Here is a 21,817-nt window from a genome sequence, read left to right as displayed (position 1 = left end):
TCAAAAGCTGGAGGAGAAGGAAATGTGGAAAGAATTACTCTTCCAGTCAACATGATTTGCATTACAGGATATTTATTATTGAAGGTCAAGATTATTGCCATAAAACAGTAATTGCCAATGCATTCAAAATGTTTTACTTATAAAGAAAATTTTTTGCTTATAATATTTATTTTTTAAGTAGATAAGAAATTATACTTTACCGTATGTTCCAGATGTATCATAGGGAATATGGAAAATCATCCACTGGCTTTCTCTTCCCAAACATCTCCATTTTGTCTCCCTTGTATGTCCTATAGTCTGTTATGTGAGGGAATCTGCCTTTCCCCATATGTTTGAAACTTTGCTACCTTCAGGCGTTGCTCCGGCTTTTGGCTACTCCTGGAATCCTCCTGCCCTCCCTCCAGATAAGCTGTAGAAGTCTTCTGTAGTCTTGAAGGCTGAGCTCAGGTGTCACTATATGTTTACTTGCCTGTGTAGGAAAATGATCATGAGCTTTAGAATCAGGCCACTGGGAATGTGATCGCCAGTTTCATTATTTATAGCTATGTGACCTTGGCCAAATTATTTAAACTGCTCTGAACCCCAATTTCCTTGTCCTTAAAATGGTAGTAAAAAATGCCTAAATTGGAGGCTTATATGGGAATTAAATGAGATGATTACAAACTGTTTAGTGAAATCTGATACATAGTAGGTGAATTTTCCCTTCTTTTCATGAAGCCTTCCCAGAACCTCTCCTTCCCCAACAGAAATGCTTCTTCCCTTCTATTTTCACTGTGTGTGTGTGTGTGTGTGTGTGTGTATGTGTGTGTGCACGCACCCATTAAAACACTTGGCCCTCTTGTCACAAGTCATTTAGGTAGGTTTCTTAGCTCTATCCCCATTGTAGGAGAGCAGAGTTCTTACTCATCTTTACAATCTTCAAGTCCTTGTACCTATGAATGCCTAATGAAGGTTTGTTGATTTTATTTTTTATATTTTTAAAGATTTTTATTTATTTATATGACACAGAAAGACACAGAGAGGGAACACAAGCAGGGGGCGTGGGAGATGGAGAAGCTGGCTTCCCACTGAGCAGGTGGCCCAATGCAGGGCTCAATGCCAGGACCCTGGCATCAGGGATCATGACCTGAGCCGAAGGCAGGGCCCCAGTTGATTTTATTTATTTATTTATTTATTTAAGATTTTATTTATTTATTTGACAGAGAGAGATCACAAGTAAGCAGAGAGGCAGGCAGAGAGAGAGAGAGAGGAGGAGGCAGGCTCCCTGCCGGGCAGAGAGCCCGATGCGGGACTCGATCCCAGGACCCCGAGATCATGACCTGAGCTGAAGGCAGCGGCTTAACCCACTGAGCCACCCAGGCGCCCCTCAGTTGATTTTAAATCAACGGTTGGTCTAAGGTATGAACAAGTCTGGTTCATTCATAAACTATCCATTAAATACATGCTACTCTACTAAGCAAGCAGAGATGGAGAAATGGAAAAAGCCAGAAAAAAGATGCAGGAGTTTATAAATAGGTCAAAATTAGTCAAAATATGTGTAAGACAAGATAGAACCTAGTACGATCTATAGTTTAACTGTTAGGAGTGAGCCTCCCCACCCAAAGCTAGGAGAAATTCTGTCTAGTTTGGGGAGCAGGGACTCACTTGCAGAGAAGGTGTCAACTTTAGTATCGATACATAGAGAGCTCTAAGGGAGGCAGTGAAGAAGAGGGTCTTTGAGGACAGAGCACAGACATGGGTATGGAAAGTCATCAGTGACATGCTTGGAAGAACTGCTGGTAGTTTTGTTTGTTTGTTTTTTGCTTGTTTGTTTGTTTTTTGCATTGGATAGGAAAAGTGGGAAAGGAATTGACCAGTGAAGTTGTGCTGTTAGTGTTGTGGGGGGTTTCCCCTGCCATGCCTGCGGTGCAGCACAGACTGTGGACCCAGAAAGCCCTATACAAGCAATGATTTGCCTCCCCTCCAGAAGGAAAGATCCATGCATCTTCTTTTTGGCCCCTGGTCAGCAACAGAGCTTCTGTGTCACCTCCAAAGAAGAACTGTGGCACATTTCTAATCAGATTTGAAAAAAAATAAAAATAAAAAAATAAAGAACAGGTCCCTGGGTGGCTCAGTGGGTTAAAGCCTCTGCCTTCGGCTCAGGTCATGATCCCAGCATCCTGGGGTCAAGCCCCGCATCAGGCTCTCTGCTCAGCACTCCCCGCACCCCGCCTGCCTCTCTGCCTACTTGTGATCTCTGTCTGTCCAATAAATAAATAAAATCTTTAAAAAAAACAAAACCAAACCAAACAAAACAAAAGACAGAGGTCTGGGTTCCTGCCAGGTTTGTGGCTCTTAGGTCTTAGCCTTTACTCCAAATCCTTCTGGACTACTTCTTTCTCTCTTTCATCTTTCCTTCCTTGTAAAAGGAGCTGCTTCTGTCTTTAGATCCATTTTTACATTCATCTGAAAAGCATCATAAGTTTGGTTTCATTTGTTCTCATTACAACCTGCTGGGAAGGAGGTCTCCGGGCTTCTGATGCCCTTTCCTGCGTTGTTCCACTGTCCCCAGCGCTGATACACCCTCAGGATGGACGTGTGCTCCAGGCACGCTCTCAGACCCTTCCCGTGCCATTCCGTGGGTCCACGCCGAAAGACACCCTCAGCCTGGACTTCCAACATAATCACTTAGTGAAGGTTTGTGAACCAAAAAAGAATACTCATGGAAACACCCATGTGTGATAACCTCAGAAGGTGTTCTTATTTTGATTCAGGTACAGTGCGGACGACCTCGGGTTTAGAAGATACTTAGAAGCAGAGCTCTAGGGGTGCCTGGGTGGCTCCATCGGTTTGGTGTCTGCCTTCTGCTCAGGTCATGATCCTGGGGTCCTGGGATCAAGACCCCCATTGGGCTTTCTGCTCTGCGGGGAGCCTGTTTCTCCCTCAAACTTTCTCTCTTTCTCTCTCTCTCCCTCTCTCTCATATGAATAAATAAATAAAATCTTAAAAAAATGTATTTAAAAAAAAGCATAAGTTCTAGATACATTAAAGTACCTCTTCACCATTTTTCCTAGGAGAGAAGAATATAGAAAGAATGAACTAGGATAGTTGAGCTAGGATAGTCCCAGAGCCATGTGTATTTTACAGAAATACAGATTTTAAAAGATCAATGTGCAGTAGATAGAATTGAAATTGAACCCTTTATAAAGTAGATCTTGATATTTAAATGAATACATAATTGTGAAGATTAATACTTGTTCTGTCAAAGATCTGGAGAAAAGGGTGAAATGTGGAACACCGTTTCCAGCTCTGCATGTGTTTCTTCCCAGCTCCCTGGTTGGAGGATCAGATGTCCTGAGTTATGAGGTGGCCCAGATGGGCTGTGTTTGCACTGCCCGGGAGACCAACAATCTTGCTTTTAGTAGGCCATCTCTTCTGTAAGATTTATCCAGACAACCACACTGACCTAGAAAAAAAGAGACCAAACCCAATTTTCCATGCATCCCGCTGCTAGTGGCTTCTTAGGACAGTTCTCCTTTTCCTTAGTTTTCAGCCTGAGTTCAACTAGCCCTTTTGGCTCATCAGTTTCTTTCAGCAAGAATCATAGCTACCTCTGGGACTTGTGTTTGGTTGTAGCAAAGCCGCCTGGACTTGGCCGGGGGTGGGGGTGCTGTTCAAGTTCATACTTCAAACTGTAGAAGGCACTGAGGACAAATCATGTATCAAGAGGTTTTAAAATAACTTTATTAGCAGACACTTAACCTGAGATGAAAGCAGACACTTAACTTTTAACACAGATTAAAAAAAAATAAATATAGTACAGTAGTACTTTTTTAAAAAATAAATGTAGTACAGAATGTATTTTCTCATGATTTTCTTTTCTCCAGCTGACTTTAAGAATACAGTATATGATAAATATAACATACAGAATCTGTGTTAATCAGGTATGTAGATTATGGTTAAGCCTTCCTAGTCAACAGTAGGGTGTTAGTAGTTGTATTGTGGAGTCACAAGTTGTACATGGATTTTTGACTGTGTAGGTGGCCAAGCCCCTAATCACTGTGTTTTTCAAGGGTCAGCTGTAGTGTTTTCATTTTCTGGGCAAATACCCAGAAGTGGAATTAATAGATTTATGGCATTTTTCTTTTTCTTTTTTTGAGAAACCTGCATACTGTTTTCCCTCATGGCTGAGCCAGATTTACATTCCCCCAAATACTGTACAAGGTTCCCTTTTCTCTGCATCCTCACCAGTGCCTCTCATTTCTTGTCTTTTTGATACTAGCCATTCCCACTGGTTTGAAGGTGATATTTCATTATGGTTTTAGTTGGCACTTCCCTAGTGATTAGTGAACACCTTTTCATGTGTGTTAGCCATCTGTATGTCTTCTCTGGAAAAATGTCTGTTTGGGTCCTCTACCCCATGTTAAAAATCAGATAATTTGTTTTGTTGGTGTTGAGTTGTAGAAGTTCTTTATAAATTTGGGTATTAACCTGTCCTTGGATATATCATTTGCAAATACCTTCTTTTGTTCAGGAGGCTGTCCTTCATTTTGTTGTTATTTTCTGTGTTAAAGCTTTTTATTTTATTTTATTTTTTATTTTTTTTAAAGATTTTATTTTTTATTTATTTGACAGACAGAGATCACAAGTAGGCAGAGAGGCAGGCAGAGAGAGGAGGAAGCAGGCTCCCTGCTGAGCAGAAAGTCCGATGCCGGGCTCGATCCCAGGCCCCTGGGATCATGACCTGAGCCGAAGGCAGAGGCTTTAACCCCCTGAGCCACCCAGGTGCCCCAAAGCTTTTTATTTTTTTAAATGTTTTTAAAAGATTTTATTTATTTATTTGGCAGACAGAGATCACAAGTAGGCAGAGAGGCACATGGCGGGGGGTGGGGTAAGCAGGCTGCCCGCTGAGCAGAGAGCCCGATGCGGGGCTCGATTCCAGGACCCTGAGACCATGACCTGAGCTGAAGACAGAGGCTTAACCCACTGAGCCACCCAGGTGACCCTAGTTTTGCTTTTCTTTCTAAAGATTCCTTTGGTTATTCAGGATCTTTTGTGGTTCTACCCAAATTTTAGCATTATTTAGTCTAGTTCTGTGAGAAATGCTGTTGGTATTTTGATAGGGATTGCATTGAATCTGTAGATTGCCTTGGGTAATATAGACATTTTAACAATATTAATTCTTCCAATCCAGGAGCATGGTGTAACTTTCTATTTATTTGTGCCCTCTTTAGTTTCTTTCATCAGTGTTTTATAAGTTTTCAAAGTATAGGTCTTTCATACCCCTGGTTAAATTTATTCCTAGGTATTTTTAAAATTAATTAATTAATTTAGATGTAGTGATAAATGTGATTGTTCTCTTAATTTCTCTTTCAGCTAGTTTGTTGTTAGGGTATAAAAATGCACCAGATTTCTATGTATTAATTTTGTATCCTGCAACTTTACTAACTTTGTTAGTTCTAATAGTTTATTGGTAGAGTTTTTAGGGCTTCCTATATGTAGAATCATGTCATCTGCAAACAATGACAGTTTATTTCTTCCTTACCTATTTGGATGTTTTTTATTCCTTTTCTTTGACTGCTGTGGCTAAGACTTCCAGTACTGTGTGGAATAAAAAGTGGTGAGAGTGGACATCCTTGTGTTAGTCCCTTTCTTAGAGAATAAGCTGTTAGCTTTTCACCATTAAGTATATTAACTGTGGGTTTGCCATATGAGGACTTTATTATATTGAGGTATGTTCCTCCCATAAGGAGGAACCCTTTTTTGAGGGTTTTTTTTTTTGAGGGTTTTTTTCCCTCATCAATTATGTTGGATTTTGTCAAATGTTTTTTCTACATCCATTGCAATGTTCATATAGTTTTTATTCTTAATTGTTAGTGTAGTATATCATATTGATTGGTTTGTAGATATTGAACCATCCTTGCATCCCTGAAATAAATCCCACTTGATCATGATGAGTGATCCTTTTAATGTATTCTTAAATTTGGTTTGCTAATATTTTGTTGGGAATTTTTACATCTATGCTCATCAGAGATATCGGTCTGTAGTTTTCTTTTTTTATAGTGTCTTTTTCTAGTTTTAGTATCAAGGTATGGCTGGCCTTGTAGAATGAATTTAGAAGCATTCCTTCTTTAATTTTTTTTTAAAGATTTATTTATTTATTTATTTCACAGACAGAGGTCACAAGTAGGCAGAGAGGCAGGCAGAGAGAGAGGGGGAAGCAGGCTCCCTGCTGAGCAGAGAACCTGATGCGGGGCTTGATCCCAGTACCCTGGGATCATGACCTGAGCCGAAGTCAGAGGCTTTAACCCACTGAGCCACCAAGGCGCCCTTCCTTCTTTAATTTTTTAGAACAGTTTGAGACAGGAATTTTTTGAAGATTTTATTTATTTATTTTATTTCATTAGAGAGAGAAGAGCATGAGCAGGGGGAGGGGCAGGGGAAGAGAGAAAGGGAATCTCAAGAAGATGCTGTGCTGAGCATGGAGACCAAAGTAGGGCTCGATCTAATGACACTGAGATCATGACCTGAGCCAAAACCAAGAGTCAGGCTTAACCACCAGCTGAGCCATCCAGATGCCCCTCTCTTTTTAAAATTTTGGTAGAATTCACCTATGAAGAATTTGGATCCTGGACTTTGGAGTCTTAGGTTTTGTTTTGTTTTGTTTTTGATTACTGATTCCTTTTCATTACTACTAATTGGTCTGTTCAAATTTTCTCTTTCTTCCTGATTCAGTTTTACATGATTTTATGTGTTAGGAATTTATTCATTTCTTTTAGTTGTCTGATTTGTTGGCATATCATTTTTCATGGTAGTCTCATAATTATGTTTCTGTGGGGTTAGTTGTTACCTCTCCTCTTTCTTTTCTGATTTTGAGTCCTCTCTTTTTTTCTTGATGAGTCTGGCTAATGGTTATCACTTTTCAAACAACAAACTCTTGGTTTCATTGATCTTTTCTATTGTTGTTGTTGGATTTTGGTTTTTTTCAGTCCCTATTTCATATTTTCTGCTCTGATCTTTATTGTTTTCTTCCTTCTACTATTTTGGGCTTTGTTTGTTCTTCTTTTTTCTAGTTCCTGTATGAGTAAAGTTAGATTGTTTCTTTGAGTTTTTTCTTGTTTCTTGAAGTAGGCCTATATTGCTCCTTTTCCTCCAAATCCTTGCCAACCCTCATTATTTCTTGTATTTTTTATTTTTGCCATTCTGACAGGTGGGAGATGATAACCTCATTTTTTTTTTAAGGTTTTGTTTATTTATTTGACAGAGAGATCCCAAGTAGGCAGAGAGGCAGGCAGAGAGAGAGGAGAAAACAGGCTCCCTGCTGAGCAGAGAGCCCAGTGATCCCAGGACGCTGAGATCATGACCTGAGCTGAAGGCAGAGGCTTTAACTCACTGAGACACCCTAGTGCCCTGTCATTATGGTTTTGATTTGCATTTCTCTGTTTATTAGTGATGTCGAGTATCTTTTCATCTATCTTTTGATCATCTGTATGTCTTCTTTGGAAAAATACCTATTCAGGTCCTCTGCCCACTTTTAATCAGATTGTTTGCTTTTTGGTATTCAGTTTTATAAATTCTTTATAATTTTTTATATTAACCCCCATTGGATATATCATTTGCAAATATCTTTTCCGATTCAGCAAGCTGTCTTTTAGTTTTGTTGATTATTTTTGCTGTGAAGAAGAAGCTTTTTATTTTCATGTAGTCCTGATAACTTGTTTTTGCCTTTGTTTCCTTTGCCTTAGGAGATGTGTAGAAAAATGTTGCTATAGCCAATTTCAAGAAATTACTGTCTGTGTTCTCTGTTAGGACTTTTATGGTTTCAGGTGTCATGTTCAGCTTTTTAATATATTTTGAGTTTATTCTTTTTTATGGGGGTAGTAAGTGGTCAAATCTTTTTCTTTTACATGTAGCTGTCCAGTTTTCCCAGTACCATTTATTGAAAAGACTTTCTTTTCCCCATCTGGTATTCTTGGCCCCTCTATTATAGATTAATTGACCTTATAAGTGTCAGTTTATATCTGGGATCTCTGTTCTGATCTATTGATCTATGTGTTTGTTTTTGTGTCAGTACCATATTGTTTTGATTTCTACAGTATACCTTGAAATCTAGAATTGTGATATCTCCAGCTTCATTATTCTTTCTTAGGATTGCTTTGGCTATTTGGGTCTTCCATGTTTCCATATAAATTTTAGTACTATTTGTTCTAGTTTTGTGAAAGATGCTGTTGGTATTTTGATAGACATTGAATTGAATCTGTAGATTTCTTTGAGTACTATGGATATTTTGACAATATTTTTCCAATCCATGAGCATGGAATATCTTTCCATTTATTCCCATTATCTTCACCTGTGTTTCTTTCCTCCGTGTTTTATAGTTGAGTACAGGTCTTTCATCTCCTTGGTTAAGTTTATTCCTCAGTGTATTTTTCTTCCTTGGTGCAATTGTAAGTGGGTTTGTTTTTTTTTTTTTTAATTTCTCTTCTGTAACTTTGTTTACTGTATAAAAATGTTACCAGTTTTGGGGTATTAATTTTGTATCCTGCAACTTTACTGAATTTGTTTATTTCTTCCTGTAGTATTTTGGTGGAGTCCTTAGGATTTTCTTTGTATAGTATCATGTTGTCTGCAAATGATTTACATTTGGTTGGTTTACCTTCTTCCTTACCAGTATAGGTGCTTTTTATTCCTTTTTCTTGTCCAGTTGCTGTGGTTAGGACTTTCAGAACTATGATGAATAAAAGTGATGAGAATAGACATCCTTGTCTTGTTCCTGACCTTAGGGTGAAATCTCTCAGTTTTTTACCATTGAATATAATGTTACTTGTGGGTTTGTCATTCATGGCTTTTTTCATGTTGAAGTATGAAACCCCATTTAAAAAAAAAAAGAAGATTTTATTTATTTATTTGAAAGAGATCACAAGCAGGCAGAGAGGCAGGCAGAGAGAGGGGGGAAGCAGGCACCCTGCTGAGCAGAGAGCCTGATGTGGGGCTCAATCTCAGGACCCTGAGATTATGACCTGAGCCAAAGGCAGAGGCTTAACCCATTGAGCCACCCAGGTGCCCTATGAAACCCCATTTTGTTTGGAGCTTTTATCATGAATGGTGTTGAATCTTGTCAAATGCTTTTTCTGAATCTGTTGAGATAATGATATGGTTTTTATCCCTTGTTTTGTTGATGGGGTGTATTATGTTGATTGATTTCTGAATATTAAACCATCCTTGCATCCTAAGAATAAATCCTACCTGATTGTGGTGAATGATTTTTTAAATGTACTGTTGAATGTAGCTTGCTAATATTTTATAGAGAATTTTTGCAACGATGTTCATCAGAGATATTTGCCTGAGTTTTCTTTTCTCTGATGTGTTTGTCTGGTTTTGGTATTGGGGTAATGCTGACCTTGTAGAATATTTTTGGAAGCTTTCTTCCTCTTCTAGTTCTTGGAATGGTTTGAAGAGAATAAGTCTTAACTCTTCTTTAAATATCTGGTAGAATTCACCTGTCAAGCCGTCTGGTCCTAGACTTCTATTTTTTTGGTGGTTTTGGTTACCAATTCAATTTCATTACTTGTTTAGATTTTCAGTTTCTTCCTGGTTCAGTTTTGGAAGATTGTATATTTCTAGGAAAATTCCTAGAAAAATTCCTAGAGTAGAAATTCTATTTCTTTTACATTGTTTAGTTTGTTAACGTGTAATTTTTCATATTCTCTTATAATCCTTTGCATTTCTATGGTGTTAATTATTACTTCTCCTTTCTTGTTTCTGATTTTATTTACTTAAGTCCTTTCCTTTTTTTTTTCTTGATGAGTCCAGCTAAGGGTTTGCCTCTTTTATCTTTTCAGAGAACCAGTTCTTGATTTCAGTGGCTTTTTTTCTTACTTCTCTTTTTTTAGCCTCTCCCTCATTTGTTTCTGCTCTGACCTTAATTTCTTCTACTCTGCTCTAATTTTTTTTATTCTGTTCTGACCTTCATTTCTTCTACTCACCTTGGGCTTTGTTTGTTCTTCCCCCGCCCCCAGCCCTTTAAGTATAAGGTTAGATTGTTTATTTGAGTTTTTTCTTGTTTGTTTCTTCTTTTGTATGTAACTGTCCAGCTTTCCAACACTATTTGTTGAAGAGACTATCTTTTTCCCATTGCATATTCTTTTCTCCTTTGTCAAAGATAAACTGACAATATAATCATGAGTTTATTTCTGGGGTCTCTGTTCTGTCCTGTTGATCTATGTGTCTATTTTTGTGCCAATACCATACTGTTTTGATTACTACAGCTTTGTAGTATAACCTGAAATCTGGAGCTCCCCTTTTTTTTTTTTAAAGATTTTATTTATTTGACAGAGATCACAACTAGGCAGAGAGGGAGAGAGGAGGAAGCAGGCTGGCTGCCGAGCAGAGAGCCCAATGTGGGGCTCAATCCCAGGACCCTGAGATCATAACCTGAGCTGAAGGCAGAGGTTTTAACCCACTGAGCCACCCAGGCGCCCCTGGAGCTACCCTTTTAAACCATTGCTTTTTACAGAAAGAATAAAGGAAAAATTATAATGAAAGAAAAATATAAAACAAGAGAAAGAGAAATAGAAAAGAGTGGGAAAAAAGAAGAAAAAAATGGCCACAAATAAAAGCAAGAAAAAATTTTAAAAAAGAAAAAAAAATTAAAATTACAAAACAAAAGCAAACAAAAGAAACACAAACCCATGGCTCATTCTGTTCTCCAGCACCACAGGGCAGCTGGTGCAAGCTTATGGCTCATGGGCTCCCTGACATTGCAAGCTCACCCTGAGCTGGACCGTGCTCAGTGTGGGTTTTTAAGGTGGAAGGGGAGAAAATGTTTCTATAGTTTCTTGGCACTTTTAAACTAGTTTTTTTCTCTTGTGCCTCAGCATAACTGGGGCTGCTGTGGGCTTGCAGATCCTGGGCTTCCTGAGGTCACAAGCTCCCTGTGATAACTGGAGCCTTGGTCTGCACTTGTAGGGCGGAAGAGAAAGAATATTCCCACAGTTCTTCTGCTCTTTTAAACTGCTGCTTCCTTTTTTTTTTTTTTTTTTTTTTTTTGCTGTGTTCCAGTACCAGTGGGCTGGTGTGGTCTTGCTGATCCTTGGTTTCCTGAGGTCACAAGCTCCCTGTGATGATCTGACCCACCAGTCATGGCGTTGTGACCCGCTAATTATGGCATCTGAACCTGCGCTTTATGATGTCTGGATCCTGCTCTTGTTTGAGCTTTTAAGGTCAAGGCGGACAGTGTTCGCCCAGCTCCCCAGCCCTTTTAAACCTGGCTTCTCTTTCTGTGCCCCGGCATGACTCTGGTGTGGCCTTGTGGACTCCAGCTCATTCAACTCACAAGCTCACTAAGATTACCAGACTCCCCCATTTTGGTATCCGGATCCTGCTCTGGTCTAGGTTTTTAAGGTGGGGTGGAAATAGAAAATCTGCCCTTCTGCGGCTCACTAATCTAGAGAAGGTTTCACAGCTCCTCTGTCTATGGGAGGAGGTAAGCTTGGGATTCTCATTCTACCATCTTCCTTAAACTGCAACATTGTGTCTTTTATAGGTTCTGTGTGGCATCATGCCTGATTAGTATTAAGCATGTTTTCTAAGCATGTTTTAGTATTAAGTCAATGTTTTCTGCTGACTCATAAACTGCAAGAATTGTGTTTTCCCATGTATAACAATGATGTGGGTGTAGACCATCCAAATCTAAGTACAATTTTGTGCTTTTTTGGAAAAACATGCTGATGTTCAAAATGCTAAACCCTGTGTTCTTTTTATGCATAAGGACCAATCTGGTCTGGAACAAGTTAGGGAACTTCCCTGTTTTGATGTGGAACTGAAATTCTGATGAACCTCTGTTTCTTGCTTTTGCTGATACCTGGATTAGGTTATAATGCCTATGAAATGCTGGCCTTGGTGTGCCTGGGTGGCTCAGTCAGTTAAGCGACTACCTTCAGCTCAGGTCATGATCCTATAGTCCCAGGATCGAGTCCCGCATCAGGCTCCTTGCTCAGCAGGGAGTCTTCTTCTCCCTCTGAGCCTGTCCCCTCTCGTGCTCTCTCTCTCTCCCTCTCTCGTTCTTTCTTTCAAATAAATATGTGAAATCTTAAAAAGAAAAAAATGAAAGAAATACTGGCCTTTTCCGGAATGGTCATAGTCAGGGAAGCATTCTTCAGTGCTTAGACACCCTGATTCTATTCTGCATCAGAACTGAGTGGTTTTCCATGACTCTAATTTCCTCATAGTCATAATGGGTGTTTCTCCTACCCCTTGGCACCATTTCAAAAGCTTAGCATAGTCTGGTCTCCAGAGCTCTAAGCTTCTACCCTCTCCTTCAGTGCCTGCCAGACATTTGGATGTGTTGTCATTTCTGTGAAGTGCTGATGTCCAAATCGGAACTTCTTCTGTTGGGAGGGAATGTGAAATTGTGACCTACTTTTGGCTTTGCGAGGCTCTGAACTCTTTTACTTAATTACTGTGTGATCTTTGACATGTATATCAGTTTGGGTTCAACCGGAAGGACAGAACTAGTAGGAGATGTGTATATTAAGAGGTTTATTGCAAGGAATTGGCTTCTGTAACTGCGAGGGCAGGCTGGGCAAGACAGGACTCCACAAGCCAGGCTGTGAGGAAAGGCCAGCTTGAACTCTCAGAGGCTGAAGCAGCTGTCCTGCGGCGGAGTGTCTTTGTCTTCAGAGAAGCCTTAGCTCTGTTTTTAAGGCCTTTTAACTGATTAAATCCGGCCCACCCAGATTATCTAAAATAATCTCCCTTATTAAGGTCAACTGATTATGGCCTTTGGACTTGAATTACATCTACTAAACACCTTTCTGGCAGCACTTGGTGTGCTGTAACTGTAACTGAGGGCTGTAGATCAGCCAAGCAGACACAGCAAAAAGACCATCACAGCAAGTTACTTCACTTCTCTAAGCCTCTTTCCTCATGTGCTAAACCACCACCATAGGGTTGCTGTGAGGATTGTATAAGATAAGGTAGGTAAAGGGTATAAGTGCCTTGCACATAAGGACTCAGGAGAAGATCATTCTAGTTCTTGTGCTAGGGGTGGTGTGTTTATGTGTGGGGGTAGGGGGTGACAGTGGTCGTGTCTGTGGTGTCACCTACAGAAGTGCCCCAGTCTCAGTTTCTGTCACTTCCCTGATCATTCTGCTTCACGGCAGTTGTTGGCTTCCCGACCAGTATTCTTCCCAAAATTTCTTCTCCTCCATCTTCATTTTTTTCCCTCAAGGCTGTAATGTAGGCTTAAAGTAGCTCACTGCTGTTCATCTCTGAAAAAACTGTCTTCACTGAAATCCAGACACACTACATTCATAGCTTTCCTCAAGGTACCCAGCTCCCTTCCCCAGAAAGTCCCCACATCCTGCTAAAAGCTGGTGGAATAGAGGACTGCCTTCTCCAGTGGCACCAGTATTCATTCTAGTATATTTTATTATTTTTAAAAATGTCTGCAGTAATTGAGAGTGGACATGCATGAGAACTCTTTCTTTGTGAGAGGCTGTTGTATATAAGTTCTGCTTCTTTTTCTTTCATTTAAACTGCAGTATAACACGTGACTGGGCAAATAATTCCACACTCTTGAGTCTCACTTTTCCTCTGCTGTCTGGTGAGTTACTTGGACAAGATGATTTGCTTTGTTCCTTTGGCATTAAGAAAACCAGTTATCTTTTTAAGATGTTCTCCAAAAATTTTATAGTGATTTTTATCACTAAAAGCAGTTTTTTTGTTTGTTTGTTTTTCCTGGATCAAAACAGATCTGTAACAGGCAATATTTCAATACAGTTGAGTCAAATAATCCATAAAAATTTACCTGGGAAAACCTTTCATTTCTCCACTCCGTCAATAAGAAACAATGTGTAGGGGCACCTGGGTGGCTTAGCCAGTTAAACATCCAACTCTTGGTTCTGGCTAAGGTCATGATCTCAGGGTTGTGAGACGGAGGCCTCTCTCTCAAATAAATAAAAAATCTTTAAAAAAAAATGTGTGAACAAATGAATGCAGTTAGGAACTATTATAATCTATAGGAATGACAGCTTTGGTGGTGAATGTCACACAGGCCAGTGAGCGGGCCATTACTCCTCATGGGTTAAAATGAGCCAGGGCGGATCTGGTTTCCTATGTGACACATCCCTTCAACTAGTAAGGAGGTACCAGAGATTTCCCAGCCTTGCTCGGTGCAAAGGCATATATATTCCAGAGCATGTATGAGGTAGGGTATGGATTTGCTTGTATTGCTTCCATTGGTGTGTGTACTAAAAAGAGCCTTGTGCATGTCCTGGACCTCATGCACAGTGTATGTGAAGGCTCTCCAAGTCTGGTTATGAGGGCGCAGTGTTCAGAGTGGAACACAGACCAGTTGTATGGGTGTGAATGGGAGAGAGATAGGAAGACTATGGCTTCCAAACACTACAATGAACTCAAAAGCCCATTCTCCAGTTTGTAGCATAACCAGGTAGAATGGACATGGTAGGAAAAGCACCAGTCTATTCCCCCTGTAGGGACAGTCATCTCGTAAGCAGAACTTGTCAGCTGTGGTCCTATCATGTCCATATATCCCAACAGCACATAGTCATCAAGCCACTTCGAAGCAGACATTCTGCTTTGGGGCTGGGAATATGATGTTGACCCAAAAGACGGTTCCTTCATGGAGCCTAAAATCCAACCAGTCCTTCCATGTATCCTGGAGTTCTACCAGATATTAACCCAAGACTGGAGTGCTGTTGGTGCTGTGGTGAAATGGAGGGGAAGGACAAAGTTGAGAAAGGGCATCATTTAGGGTGTCAGTCTGTAAAAGGCATTGAGGCATTGAGGCACACTCACTTGCCTGTGTGATGTTCAGTGCCAACAATGTGATTCCTATAGACTTCAGACTATATTCTCATAGACTGTAGCAGCTCCTGAGAGGGTTTTTTTGTTTGTTTTTTGTGGTTGTTTAGAGTGAGAGAGGTGGAGGTGGGGCAGGGGGAGAGGGAAAGAATCTTAAGCAGGCTCCATGCCCAACGTGGATCCTAATGTGGGGCTCAATCTTGTGATCCTGACATCATGACCTGAGCTGAAATCAAGAATTGGCCACTTAACTGACTGGGGCACCCAGGGACGCCCCAGCATTGTTCACAGCCTTATTGCCAGACCACTTTCCCCAATCCAACTAATTGTTTCCAAGTGATTCTCCCAGTCCATTCTAACCATTTGGAGCTTTCCTTGGTGTCAGCATTTTGCTTTCCGCTGTGACTCTTACTTGGGCTCTCACTCTGCCTACACTGTATTTGATCACAGCGAGTAAATTCCTGGCTGTTCTCTCTTTGGCTTTTTTGTTCCACATACCAGCCAGACATTTGCTTTGACGATGTAAATGTCATGCCGGTCACTTTTGCAGATGGCATATTTTGAGGAGGCTTTATTCAATTTCTTAGCTATAATCTACATCCAAAAAGATGCTGTTAGGGTGGTGCCAAAGAAGATTAAACCTAACCAAAAAAGTGGGGGGGGCAGTAACTCAGTATTAAAAAAAAAACAAAAAACAGATGTATGAAAGGTAAAGAGGTGTCTTAATAACAACCCATAGAAAAGACAGATTTGGGTTTACTCAAAGAAAGCCCTGTTCTAGAGTCCAAAGACTCACAGAGCTATCCCTCCTCCATCAATGTCTGGTTGTATGAAAAAGGGCAAAGAACTTAATCTACTGTGGAGCTCTTTTTTCTTTCTTGGAAAAAGAGGGAGTTCTATTAGACCATCTGTAATACCAGTTACAATTCTGAAATTATACTGTTGAGTCATTCATTTATTTAAAGGCCCAATATATTAAATAAAAGCTAATGCAGTCTTATAAATAATGAAAATATAGTCAAAACATAATCAGTAAGAGTTCTGCTCTCCTCTCTATGGGCTAGACAACTCCGGGGTGTTGTGTTCTGATCACACCACACATCAAAGGAAATACTTGGCTAAAGTCTGTCCAGTGAGAGTAACCACCCTAGCAACAAGGCATCCTATATGGGTGATGTTTGAGGGAGTTACACGGTTTGGGTGGGGGGAGAAGAATTTAGGGCCAAAGTGTGGGGTACTATGGTTGCCAACCAAAGTTGGAGGAGTTCTGTAGCATATGGACTATCTCAGAGGACACTGCCTTCATGAAGCCGTTGTAGAGCGTTGTGACCCCGACTTCGCCAAAGACGCTTTCCATTCCAGCTTGCAGCTGGGTTATTTCTCTACTTACAAGACTGAGTTATTTGAGAGCAAACAGCGTGTTGTGCTCGTCTTTGCATCCTCTCTGGCTTCTAACACAGTGCCTTGTACAATAGTAAGTACTCAGATACTTGCGAAGGAATTGAAAACTTACTAGACTTCTTAGGTACAGGATCGATGGTTAGAAATTAAAACGATATTTTGGTCTTCCAAGGAGCAAACTTTTCAAAGAATCAAAATGTTGTTAAAGTATATGACTTTTGGTGGGATAGCACAATGCATTCCCTAGAATGAATCAAATTAAGGAGGCTGGCAATGTTCATTGTTGCTGAGAGTGTGAAGCAACAGGAACTCTCCTACACCTGCTGGTGGAAATGAAATGGAAAAGCTCTTAGGGACTCAGTTAGGCAGTTTTTCAAAAAGTTAAACATGCACCTGTCTTACAATAGAGTCATTCTATGTCCAAGTACTTACTCAAGACAAATGGGAACGTTTGTCTACAGAAAGACTCGTACATGAATACTTGTAGCAGCTTTGTTTATAATTGCCAAAAATTAGAATTAACAACAAGTGAATTAAATTGATAAACAAAGTATCGGGGCACCTGGGTGGCTCAGTGGTTAAAGCCTCTGCCTTCGGCTCAGGTCATGATCTCAGGGTCCTGAAATCGAGCCCCGCTTCAGAGACTTTGCTCAGCAGGGAGCCTGCTTCCTCCTCTCTCTCTGCCTGCCTCTCTGCCTACTTGTGATCTCTCTCTTTCTATCAAATAAATAAAATCTTTTATATTAAAAAAAATTGATAAGCAAAATATGATCTCCACCCAAAGGAGTAAGCAATAAAAAGGAGGAAGCCACCAATACATGCAACAACATGGGTGAATCTCAAAATCATGGGGAAAAGAAGCCCTCTCAAAAGGGCACATATCATATAGTTCTATTTATATAAAATCTAGAAAATGCCAAAAAAGTCACTCTGCCTGGGGTTGGGGATAGAGGGAAGGATGGACTGCAAAGGGCATAGGGAAGCTTTTCTCCAGTTTAGTTTATATGTGTTAATTTTATGGTGGGTTTTGTTATACAGAAATTTTAACTTTTTAATGTCATTTCTTTCATGGCTTTTACCTTTGCTACTTCCTTCAGAAGTCTTTACGATTATGTAAATATTTACAGATATTTTTTCTTATACCTTTATGATTGTATTTCCATACAGTTAATTCATTTGTTCATTGCAAGTTTATTTTTGATAAATAGGGGGAAATACAAATCTAATATTTTCTGAATAGTTAGGAATTAACTTAATACGAATTACTGAACCATCCATCATTACATCAAACATTGAGTGTGGGTGACATGACAAGGACTGTGTCAACCTGGGAATAAAAACATGGTCCCTGCCCTCAAGGAGTTGTGTCTGGTGAGGCAGGCTGACTAGTAAAAAGATAATCACAGTGAAATAGAATAAGCTTAACAATGGTATCAATTACAGAGTGCCACCATATTACACAGAAGGGGACCCGGTTGGATAGCAGGTGTTGGGGCAGAGAAATGGGCAGAGAAGTCTTCTTATAGGAGTTAAGATCTGACCTAAATGTCTTGACAGATAACATTTATGTTACTCTGATTTGGGAACAGCATTCCAGACAAGGGACAAATAGGTCCAGGGAGGCAGAATCTTGAGGGACTGCAGTATGACTGGGGAGCATCACTTCGGGTTCTGTGGCCTTCGCCTGGCTCATGAATGAGAGGGCACTAGAGGGTGAGGCCAGTAGAGAGACCGCGCTGTGCTCTGCATGACTCCCTGTTACATGGCATCTTCAATTCAGTGGGGAACCACTGCTAGAGTTTGAGCAATAGAGAGAAATACATCTGTTTTGTGCAATAATCACACCACTCATAGTTTGCATATCAAATAGTCTCTCAGAGCACACAGCTTTTAATTCCAGCAGTCATCACAGTTCTGAATTATGTATATGATTTTTGATTAATGTCTCACATTACCTTCTTTGAAGGGGGTGGGAGAAATTTATTTTTTACTGATTAGGTAAGGATTTTCACGTGGAAATCTGAATTATCTGGCACTGTATTTCTTTTTTCTTTTCTTTTCTTTCTTCCTTTCTTCCTTCCTTTCTTTCTTTTTTTTTTTTAAGTAGGCTCCACACCCAGTGCAGAGCCCAACAAGGAGCTTGAACTACAACCCTGTGATCAAGACCTGGTCACTTAACTGAGAGAGCCGCCCAGGTTCCCCTCTGATACTGTTTATTTCTGATTTAACACAGCTCTGCAGTCAACCAGACCATGAATTTGACTTGGCTTTAATTATGTATCACATAATTCAATCCGACCATGCAGGAGGGTGGAGATGGGTGTACATATGTGTCCATTGGGTTCTCATACCTTGCCATGAGCCCATTATACGCACCTCACATAAGTAAGTAGTGCATGGCCTGACATCCATCCAACAAAGCTTCACAGATTCTAAAAGGCTTCAGCATTTATCTCATTCTTTTGTTGTTGTTTTTGTTTTTTTTAAAGATTTATTTGTTTTAGAGGTGGGAGGGGCGGGGAGAGGGAAAGACTCTTAGGCAGACCTAGAGGGGAGGACAGAGGCTGATGTACCCTTGCTGGGTATTTTATGAAGTCTATACAGTCCGGAAGTTCTTCCCTTAGCAGAGTCCTTAGAAAACAGTATAGGTTGTCACTCCCCATGGACAAGTAGGTGCCTTTGGCAGAGCAGGGCTGTTCCCAGGCACAAACAAGGGCCCTTCATGGACTGTGTTGCCACAGTTCCTAGAAAGCATTAAACCTGGCATCTCACTAATGCTTTAAATCAGTTATCCAGTGTGGCTTGTAGCTGTGTTCAAAGCCAGGTGGCTGCCGCTTTCTGAAATCTGTACACTTACCCCTCCCCCTCATCCACAGAGGGATCCACTCTAGGCAGGTGACTCCTGTGGAAACTCTCTTGAATTCCTTGCCAACAGATCTCTCTTTCACACACAGTTTAGGACAAGGGTCGGTCTGGAATCCTGTGCATTTGATTAGAAACTCCCTGTTCCTTCTCTTTAGGAAAACATTAAATGATTTAAATGATCTGTGAAAGTGGCTGTGTGTTCTCCTATCTTTATCAACGTAAAGTTCACAGTATCAGCAGGTCATGTTTGTTTTTGTTGTTGTTGTTGTTGTTTTTTCTAGAGAGAGAATCTTAAGCAGGCTCCATACCCAGTGCAGAGCTCGACATAGGGCTCTATTTTATGACCCTGAGATGATGACATGAGCTGAAACCAAGAGTTGGATGCTTAACCAGCTGAGCCACCCAGGCACCCCTGTTCTTTGGATTTAAAAAAACAATATATAAGGTGAGGCACCTGCGTGTCTCAGTCAGTTGGGCATGGGACTCTTGATTTCAGCTCAGGTTGTGATTTTAGGGTCCTGAGATCGAGCCCCAGTCTGCTTCCTATCCCCCACACCCACTCACGTGCTTTCTCACTCTCTCTCTCTAAAATAAATATATCTTTTTTTTTTTTAAGATTTTATTTATTTATTTGACAGACAGAGATCACAGTAGGCAGAGAGGCAGGTAGAGAGAGAGAGGAAGCAGGCTCTCTGCTGAGCAGAGAGCCCGACATGGGGCTCGATCCCAGGACCCTGGGATCATGACCTGAGCCGAAGGCAGAGGCTTTAACCTCTGAGCCACCCAGGTGCCCCAATAAATATATCTTAAAAAAAAATATGTATAAGGCAGTCTGCATCCATGACTCTTTAATATCAGTATAAATTTATCCTTTCAAAGATAGTCCAGGCTTGTGAATGACACAGTATTTTTGTGGTATATTTATTTTTTCTGAATTAAAAAAAAATATGTGTTAATTGTAGAAAATTTGAAAATTTTTATTTTCAAATTTTAAATTAAAATATAAATCTTTTAACCATATTTTTAATTTTCTGTATTCTGATGCTTTGCAATATTAATCCTGCCTTTCCCAGGATTTAACCCAGTTCTAGAGATAATAAGCAACTTGCCTGTGAGTGTACTTTTCAAATTTAAACCAACCAGTCCAGAGGCTGTTCCCCAAATACCTCTTTTTTTTTTTTTTTTTTTTTTTGGCATCTCACACTCTAGGCTACTATCCAGCTACCCTCATTTTCCTGGGCCAGGTAAACAGACAACTAGACACAGTCACTTTGTCCACAGCCTACTGAAATTACTCAAACTAGCCAGTCCTAAGCCTCTTTAGCCTGCCCCCCTTTTCTTTCTCTCTCTCTCTCTCTCTCTCTCTCACACACACACACACACACACACACACACACACATTCTCTCTCTCACACACACAAAATAAAGGCTCTTGTCCACGGATACCCTCTCTCTCTCTTCCACCTGACTGACCCTTGTGCTTTCCCCACATGCTCCCTACTTGCCCTATGGTATAACATGCCCCATGGGAACTTAATAGTCTACCATATTGTTGGCATCATTTCCTGATCTGTTAGCTTTACCCCAGATTTTTCCTATTAATATACTGTATTTTAAAACAAGGACAAAAAACATCAAGTTTAATATTCTACATAGTGTTTACCATTTTATAAATAATTTGGAAACGTATCTAAAGGCTGCATAGCAGTTGCAGGGTGCCTTGGTGGCTCAGTTGGCTAAGTGTCTGACCCTTGGTTTTGGCTCAGGTCATGATCTTGGGGTCGTGAGAGGGAGCCCTGTGTTGGGCTCTATGTTCAGCAGGGAGCCTACTTGGGATTCTCTCCCTCTGCCTGTCCCTGTATTCACGCTCTTTCTCTCTCTCTCCAATCTTTCTTTTAAAAAAAACAAGGGCTCTATAATAGTCCATCCCATGATTACACTTAGTTTTTTAGTTCCCTTGTTTGTTGATACCTTTAGGTTGTTTTCAGGTTTATACAGTTGAAGTAGTTTAATAAATTTCTATGTCAAAAGTCTTTATGTATATCTTTAATAATTTTATGTATATCTTTAATAATTTAAACATAAACTCAAAGAAACAGAATTGCTGGGTCAAAGGATAGAAGTATCTTCATGTCCCTTGATAGAACTTTTCAAATTGCCTTTCAGAATGGTTCTACCAATTGTTATTCCCACAAAAAGTATATGAAACTGGGACAGTCTCCCTCTTCTCACCTCATCTTCTCCAAGGCTCCTTTGCCAGTATAACCACTTACCAGGATTGGTCAGTTTGATAGGGGGAAGAAGTATCCCTTTTTCCACTTCAGTATTGCTCAGGTTATTTGTCATGTGGTCAGCCCGAATGTGAAGGAAATGATCATCAGGGAGTCGTGGAAGCTAATCACTGGCTTGTGTATTTCAGAACTAGGAGAGGAAGTTGACATTATTTGAGCCTCCTTGCCATTTTCTGAGATTATTCCCCACGGTCACTTACTTATTTTCATTTAGGTTTTGTGTTCCTTTCATCCTCTTCTGTCCTCACTTTAATCATCTATCTCTGGAATGTTACCTCTGTATATTCTTAGACCTCTTCCTCTCCTGTCTCTTCCCTGCAGCACCCCCTTGGGCACACCTTCCGTAGACTCTTGAATCAGCTGGAAATTCTTTACCTATGAATCCCCAAGTATGAACCTCTCCCTGCCGATTATACTGTCCTATTTTGATGACTCTCTCACTTATACAAACATTC

At 40.3% G+C, this 21,817-nt stretch overlaps 1 protein-coding gene across 2 annotated transcripts in view; it reads left to right on the top strand.

Annotated features, from left to right (window-relative positions):
• The window catches only part of ARNTL2 (aryl hydrocarbon receptor nuclear translocator like 2), a 102,690-nt gene that overhangs the window by 5,070 nt on the left and 75,803 nt on the right, over window positions 1-21,817 (top strand). The window contains exon 1 of one of the 2 annotated variants that reach the window (XM_032347593.1): window positions 11,028-11,464. The exons of the other annotated variant lie outside the window; for it this stretch is intronic. Coding sequence (XP_032203484.1) covers window positions 11,455-11,464 — 10 coding nt within the window. The 5' untranslated portion in view covers window positions 11,028-11,454. Of the gene's footprint in view, window positions 1-11,027; window positions 11,465-21,817 lie in introns of those variants that run through there. 2 annotated transcript variants of the gene reach the window in all.

Source organism: Mustela erminea, chromosome 6, assembly GCF_009829155.1.
Source record: "Mustela erminea isolate mMusErm1 chromosome 6, mMusErm1.Pri, whole genome shotgun sequence".
In the NCBI taxonomy this organism is placed as follows: domain Eukaryota; kingdom Metazoa; phylum Chordata; class Mammalia; order Carnivora; family Mustelidae; genus Mustela; species Mustela erminea.
Note: the sequence above shows the minus strand (reverse complement) of the source record. Positions and strands in the feature narration are given on the sequence as shown.